Source organism: Brassica oleracea, chromosome C8 (genome assembly GCF_000695525.1).
Source record: "Brassica oleracea var. oleracea cultivar TO1000 chromosome C8, BOL, whole genome shotgun sequence".
NCBI lineage: Eukaryota > Viridiplantae > Streptophyta > Magnoliopsida > Brassicales > Brassicaceae > Brassica > Brassica oleracea.
The window spans coordinates 20558436-20566078 of record NC_027755.1 but is presented as its reverse complement, the minus strand read 5'-3'; the positions used below and the strand labels follow the sequence as shown (position 1 = coordinate 20566078).

The 7643-nt window shown below is 36.7% G+C and overlaps 1 protein-coding gene and 1 pseudogene across 1 annotated transcript; both read right to left on the bottom strand.

Annotated features, from left to right (window-relative positions):
* The window catches only part of LOC106311158, a 9078-nt pseudogene extending 5941 nt beyond the window's left edge, over positions 1-3137 (bottom strand).
* A 1713-nt stretch (positions 3138-4850) lies between these two features.
* Positions 4851-6651, bottom strand: LOC106308009 (cytochrome P450 71B28-like). The gene is made up of 2 exons (XM_013745116.1): positions 5654-6651; positions 4851-5578 (listed from the first exon to the last, which is right to left on the bottom strand). Exons 1-2 carry the CDS (start codon positions 6548-6550, stop codon positions 4991-4993), a joined length of 1485 nt encoding a protein of 494 aa, XP_013600570.1. The 5' UTR covers positions 6551-6651; the 3' UTR covers positions 4851-4990.
* Positions 6652-7643: the final 992 nt, after the last annotated feature.

Genomic DNA, 7643 nt, shown 5'->3' with positions numbered 1-7643 from the left:
ATATGAAGTGAATGAAGAGGAAGAGGAGTGCTTGTATTTATAGTTTAAATCCTGCCGACATACCGAGGAAATTCCGACGGAATTCCGACGGAAAAAACTAGTTCGTCGGAATTTCCTCGGAATTTTGTAAAATCCCCCAACGGCTCTCCAACGGCTATAATATTTCCTCGGAATTCATCGGTTTTTTCTGAGGAACCCATTTTCCCTCGGAATTTCCTCGGAATATTCCGACGGAAAGATATTTCCTCGGAATTCCGTCGGTATATTCCGAGGAAATTCCGAGGAAACCCAATTTTGTGCTTCCTCGGAATTTCCTCAGAAATTCCTCGGGATATTCCGAGGATTTCATTTTCCGTCGGAATGTCCGTCAGAATACCGTTGTTTTCTTGTAGTGCAGGCATTAGCCACGATATTGTTGGATGCGTCCACGTCAAGGCAAAGAGAAGTCTTGTCACTTGTTGTCGAAGCTAAGTGCATCCTAGAGGTGGACGTAGTCTTCCATATGGAACCGGGACTTGAACAACTTGTCCGAGTCATCGTGACCTTGTTTTTCGGTCCGTTGCTCTGTAAACACAAATGCTGGTTTTTGATTCGTAGTTGTTTCTTAGTGTGGCTCCATGGTTCGGAACTGTACTGCACGGACCAAGAGTAAGCATTGTCTTGTCATTGAGGGACCGTATTAGGCAGAGTCCGGTTAACGGATGGAAAACCAGATTGAAGGCATCAGTTTTAGGGCCCGGTCCTAGTAACCAAATCAATTTAAAAAAAAATCAAAATTCAACCAAATATTGTAATGACTGAAGCAACTATTTTTCTGTTAACAATGAACCACCACATCTTGTTTAAACTAGTAAATATTGCAACATATGTATTAAAAACAGGTTTAACTCACAATCGTTCAAATCTAACATTTTGGAAATACCACAACTATATAGGTAAGAATTGTTTATGTAAAAAAAATCACTGTTAGATTATACTATCACCTCTGATACCATATTCGTAATAAGTCTAATTCACAGGAAAAAATTAGCGAAAGAGTGGAAGATTAACTCATCACTTATATATTGTCCAAAATCTTTTAAGCTTATCCGATGTTGGACTCTAATAATATGTAGTACCTTGAAGTGGAGATTGAAGAAGAGAGATCTGTTGCAAGAAACTCGAGTTTCGAACACTATTCCAATCCGAATCCAACGCACCATAATACTCAATCATCCCAACAACACCCTCTCTTAAGTAATAACTTCCGGTAAGGGCCCATAGCGACCAGTCGACATCATTTTCAGCCGCCCAACCACTTAAGCATCCGAGATAGCGATTATCATTAGCGTTTCCTCCTCTTTGGTCTATACCGAACTCGCTAAGAAACAAGGGAAGGCCTTTGTTGAGGAGAAAATTGCCACGGTTTCCTAGCCGTTTTAGAACCCGACCGCAGATATCGTTAGGGTTACTTGTCGCCCACAAGTTACCGTCACTGAAAGCATACCAATGGAGCTCGAACACGAGTTTTCGGGTGAAGGATAGATTTACGGGTCGCGACCTAACGAAAGAGAGATCGGCGTCGAAGTTGAGACCGGACAGGATTACAAGTACGTTCTTGTTTGCTGAATGAACTGCTTCTGCTCCTTGTTGCATGTACCTACGTACATTACAAGAAAAGTATTCAATTCGTCATAATTAATCATTTCTAACCAAAAATACAATAAAAACAACTTTAGTTTGTTCAAAGTCAACTTTCAACCTAGAACTTATTTTTATATCAAATTTCTTAAAATCATTAAAAATCCAAAATACTTTTTTTTGTCTGAGTATATCCCATTGGTTTTCAATAATGACTGCTTTCTAAGACATTTTTAATAAATTAATAGATTCATTTTTATTTTAAAATCTCAAAACAAAAACAGACAGGATGAACTTAGTTGAAGAGTCTTTACTCGATAAATTTTTTTTTTTGAAAAGCATTACTCGATAAACTTTATAACTAAATTTTATATGTATGTGTATGATATATATGAGTGGCTAAGTAATAGTAGTTATCATACTTGAACCAGTCGTTAACGTTTTGTTTAGGCCCTCTAAGTTCATTCCTTAGGCTCATGCCAACGACATTAAAGACGCCGTCGAATGTAGCCGCCATTTTTCTCAATGCGGCGGTCCATACGGTGGGATCGAAGAACTGGTCACCGAAGAAACCGTTACCGTCGTCGTTGGCACAGCACCACCCTGGTTTGGTTAGGTGGATGTCTAATATAACCATCACATCGTTGTTTCCATTATGTTTTTATTTAGATGAGTTTCCTTGTAACACTCGAAATTTCGACTATTAAAATATATATGACTACTAATTAAGGAAGTTATCGTTTGTAAATTTTATAATATCCGTAAGACAAATTATTTACTGAATATATACGAAATAATACTAGAATCTTGATTTGCAAAGTTTGGTTGGATTGATGTTTGATGGTACATGATGTCGGTATGTCGGATATGTAACTTAATACGAGGTTTACCAAACTACTACGTACACGTATTCAATTTGAAGAAGAGCTCATCTGTCTAATGAACACGTCAACTCTTGAAAGATCTAAGCACCAATGTAAGCAGAACTTTAGAAAATAAAACCTCATATTTATTGTGAAGTTATTTCTTACAACACGAACAATTTTTAGAGCGAAAAATTGGATATATAAGAGTACCTTGAAAGCTTCAATAAGGGAGATATCAATCATGGATGGGTTGTTAGTTTTGAAGCCAACAATTTCATCTTTAAGATCAAAGCTTTGAAAGGATTGTCTCACTGTGACATTGTTAGCCAATGTCTCATTAGTCATCAAATCCAACGGCCAAGTTAACCTAACACAATTGAAACCCATTTCCACTATCTTCTTGGCTACGGCGTCCACCGGTTGCTTGCTCAGACCTTCCGCCACCACGGGCTGGAGATGCGATGGCCAGTTCACACAAGCTAGCTTCACTCTCTGACCGTTCTCGTCGACAATCCAACGGTAACTTGTGGAGAGAGGATAAGCCATGTTTGGGACAGTGTGTTGTGCAATGTATGAGGAGAAGAAGCAGGTGAATGTGAAAATGCGAAACATGTGTTTTGGCTCGATTCTTGTCATCGTATGAAGTTGTGTTTTCTTGTTTCTTTTGTGTGTTCGAGAATCATTTGGACAACAGTCTTATTTATAGTTGTATAGGGAGGGGCAGAGGGAGTAAATGTATGTCATTAAAAATGTTCTTGCTTTACTATTCACCTATATCATTAATTATGGAACAAGAATTGGGCTAGGGCGAACCTTTAAATTCACCTCTTCTCTTGTTATCAATCAAAATGTCATCTAGATTAATAATAAAATAAATTAACTTATTTAAAAAAATCTAAAATAATTGAAAAAAATAATAACGCCAATTTTAATGATGCTAACGCCACTAACTAAACCCTAAAATTTAAATCTATACCCTAAAACCTAAACCCTAAACTCAAATCCTAAACCCTAAACCCAAACCGTAAACCCTAAACCCAAATCCTAAACCATAAACCCAAACCGTAAACCGTAAACCCAAACCCTATATTCTAAATCGAAGTCATAGACTCTAAACTCAAACCATATATCCAAACCTAATCCCTACACCCTAAACTCAAATCGTAAACCCTGAACCTAAATCATATATCCTAAAGGTTTGTGTTATTGTTGATGTTGTTTCTTTAGCGTTTAAGATTTGGGTTTAGAGTCTAGGTTTGGGTTTAGGATCTAGGGTTTTAGTTTAAAGTCTAGGGTTTGGGTTTAGAGTTTACGGTTTGAGTTTATGATTTAGGATTTGGGTTTAAGATATAGGGTTTGAGTTTAGGGTTTAGAGTTTGGGTTTAGAATTTAGGGTTTAGGGTTTAGATTTAAGTTTTAGGGTTTAGAATTTAAGATTTAGGGCTTAGTTAGTGGTGTTAGCGTCATTAAAATGAGCGTCGTTATTTTTTTTCAATTATTTTTGATTTTTTAAAAAAATATATATATTTTATTATTAATCTATGTGACATTTTGATTGGTAATAAGATGGAAGGTGAATTTAAAGGTTCACCTTAGGGGTGAACCTAAGTTTTGTTCTTAATTATGTTCTAAGTTTTAACATTTACGTTAATAATAGTTGGCTTCCTTTCTATGTTAATCAATGTAAGATATATTAGGATACGATTCTTTTAACATGTGTTTTCTTGGAACTAGCTAATGTTTATATTTAAACTATTAGAAGTCTCATAAAAATAGAGTTCAACGTAATACGTTACCAGATTCAAAATTCATAACTAGCTGTCATGTAAACATACTTACGCCAAATATCCTAAACTTACAAAAGAAATGTCGCTAATTGTCAAAATATTAGCTTGCGTGCGTAACGGTTCTGGCAAAAATCATTGATTCTAAGACAAAATAGCCGCTTCACCCTTGAAAGATAGGTTTCCAACAGGCAACAATTTGAGCAGTATATTCAGCACATTGTCTTTTCAATTTAAAAATAAAATATTTAGTAATCGATCAAAAAATAAATCAAAGTTCAACTTGTAAACTATTTATATGAAGTTGTTAAGCATAATCAAAATATTTGAACCAAAATTTTAATATATGGTTTTGTTTTTAAGCACCGTAAAAGTTTCTGAAATGTAAAAAAAGTTTTTTTTATTAATGTGGATATCCTGAACCTATGGAATGGTCTAGACTAAAGAAAATCAATCCCTAACCTAGCTAACATGACAACTTTTTCTCTAATGGACCACTAGACCAAACCACATGTGGTTAACAGATGTTACACTGGCTTGTTTTAAAAGAATGGGAAGGAGTGGTGAATAGTCAACCCTATGTTTTTCTTAATCTCTGAGTAATAGGAGATTAACCATAAATGGATTATAAGTAACTAAGAATAATAGAGACCCTATGATTCTTAAAAAAATATTCAGTAACCAAATATTAAGAAGTTGTTACCAAAACAAATCATATTTTTAGTGGTGCAGAACTTGAAAGAGGTCAAGAGCAACTTCATTCCCGGTGATGATCTTGTCAGCTGCTTCCTTCTCAGGCAATCCCCAATCAAAGAAGTAAAGCAAATTCAACAATCCCAATTCAACCATGGCAACCCCCAATGCCATCCCTGGACAAATTCTCCTACCAGACCCAAACGGTAAAAGCTCAAAGTTCAATCCCTTGTAATCTACAGAACTATCAAGAAACCTGTCCGGGTTGAAGTCATCTGGATTTGTCCACAGTTCTGGATCACGTGCAATCGCGTAAGCATTGATCAAGATCTTAGTTTTTGGGGGAATATCGTAGCCTTGGATCTTGATGTGAGTCAACGTCTCTCTTGGGAGCAAAAGTGGAGCTGCTGGGTGTAACCTCAATGTTTCCTTAACCATTAGTTTGAAGTAATGAAGTTTGGTAACATCTTGTTCTGTGATTCTCTCTTTATTGTTCCCAAGCGTTCTCCGAATCTCGTCTTGGACTTTCTTCATCACTCTAGGGTTTCTGATTAGTTCAGTCATTGCCCATATCATTGTGGAGGCGCTAGTGTTAACTCCCGCTATAAATATGTCCTGGTATATAACATAGGTAGCTTGTGTTACAAGAAAACAAGGACTTTGTTACACAAGAAAGATCCAAAATGTTACCGATATCATTCCTTTGAGATTATCTGTGGTCGGCTTGAAAGAGTCTCCATCTTTGTCTTGATTCCTCATCATATCGATCATGACGTCAATAATATCAGAGCTCTCTTCTACTCTTCTTCTTCCAGGCTTAAGATGATCATCAAGAATATTCTGAAGGAAACTGTCAACTTCAGAGAATATACTCTCTAATCTCGTGTTCTGACCGGAGACTCTATCGATGAATCTACCGAATCTTCCAGGAAAGAAGTCAGAGAACATAGACGTCCTCGTGACTGATTCACACTTTTGCACAAACTCTGCGATGCTATCTTCATCTATGAACTCACAGTCCTGGAGATTTAACCTAAACCCTATCCTACAGATTATACTCGCGACTAAGGTGAAAAGGGTTTTGTTCAAATTCACTACAGATTGGCTCGAAGAAGATTCAGACAGTTTCTTGACCAACAAGTCACTCTCTTCCTCTCTGATATACCTAAAAGATTGTAGCTTCTTCATGCTGAAGAGCTCGATAACAGCGAGCTTTCTTAACGCCTTCCACTCCTCACCGTAAGGCATGAACCCTATGCCTTTGCAGTTGTAAGAGATTGTTCTGGTCCCGACGGTCTCTGGTCGGCTACAACACTCAAGGTCATGGGTCTTGAGAACTTCCTCTGCTGCGTCTCTCGATGAGATCACGACCACGGGGACGTATCCGAAGCGGAGAAGCACGACTGGTCCATACTTTTGGGTGAGATTTAGACGGTTCCTTGGATGTAACTCTCGGCGTTGGTGTAAGTTTCCGATGATGGGAAGCTTTAGTGGACCTGGAGGAAGATTCCATTTAGAGGGCTTGAGATTTTGCAAGACGATCAAGACTAGGGGAAAGAGGAAGAGGAAACAGAGGAAGATTAACATGTTCGTTGTCCTGTTTTCTTGGTTCTGTCTTCTTCTGTAGAGTCTTGGAGTTCAATAAATAAAATAAACGAAGCTAGGCTAGGCAATATCTGTCTGTCAGAGATGCACAGATGTTTTGTTAAACATGAATTATTGATCTGATTTGATTTGGTTCAGCTCATGTGTCGCTGTCGACAAAAATCCAAAATTTTTAAGTGACCATTAAAACAAGATAGCCTAATTTTCACTTGTTTTATCATTATTTATCTTATTTATTTTGATAAAACACTCTTACTTGTCGTAGTTAAATTGATATAAGATTAGGCTAATGAGCCTCAAGCCCAAATATATGAATAAGTAAGTTAGATTATATGTTTCTACATGCTTCATTGCTAGAGTAAAACGTTTAGAATATTTCTGACTTCGGTTCCGTTTTTATAACACTAATTTATTATGATATTACAAATATGAGAAATATTACATAGAAGATTCGACAACCGATAATACTATCTGCCTTATGAGGATCTATGCCTAGCTGCATTACATGAGCCTCAGATTTACTTGCATCATGTTGAAGATCATTTGTAAGCTTTTCTTCTGTAATCTGCATAATTGTCTAATAAAAACCGTTTTCGCCGAGAATTGAAACTTGGACCCCCTGTAATCTGCAATCTGCAAAATTGCATAGTATGAGATTCGAACCACATACTTTGGTATAGAAGTCTTTAAACTTTAACCATTATGATACGATGCTTCCACAACTTTGGTTCCGTTTAGTTTGGTCTGATTCGGTTCAGTTTATAATCCTAGCCCTAATTTCATACAAAGGGTAATTACTATAATTACTTTAACGTGACTTCATCCTATTACCGAAGCGGAATATAAAAAAAAACTCGTACTTGTTGTGAAAGTAATGGGAAAGTCTATCTTTATTCATAACATAGAGGTTCCTTATATAGGAGATTACACCGTCATAGATAAATGGAAAGATTACAAATCATAATCTCTTGGTTATAAGTCATCCACAATCTGGTTCATAACACTTGCACTTGGATGCCATAACCATTTAGAGCTTGTAATGTGCTTTAATGTTGCCTCATTAAAACCTTACCAG

What these genes read in the sequence shown, in the direction of transcription:
- LOC106308009 (XM_013745116.1), bottom strand. Translation starts at nt 6,550, where the DNA reads ATGTTAATCTTCCTCTGTTTCCTCTTCCTCTTTCCCCTAGTCTTGATC. An exon ending in ATCTCAAAGGAATGATATCG is followed by an intron (nt 5,579 to 5,653) that starts GTAACATTTTGG and finishes GTTATATACCAG; the next exon opens with GACATATTTATAGCGGGAGT.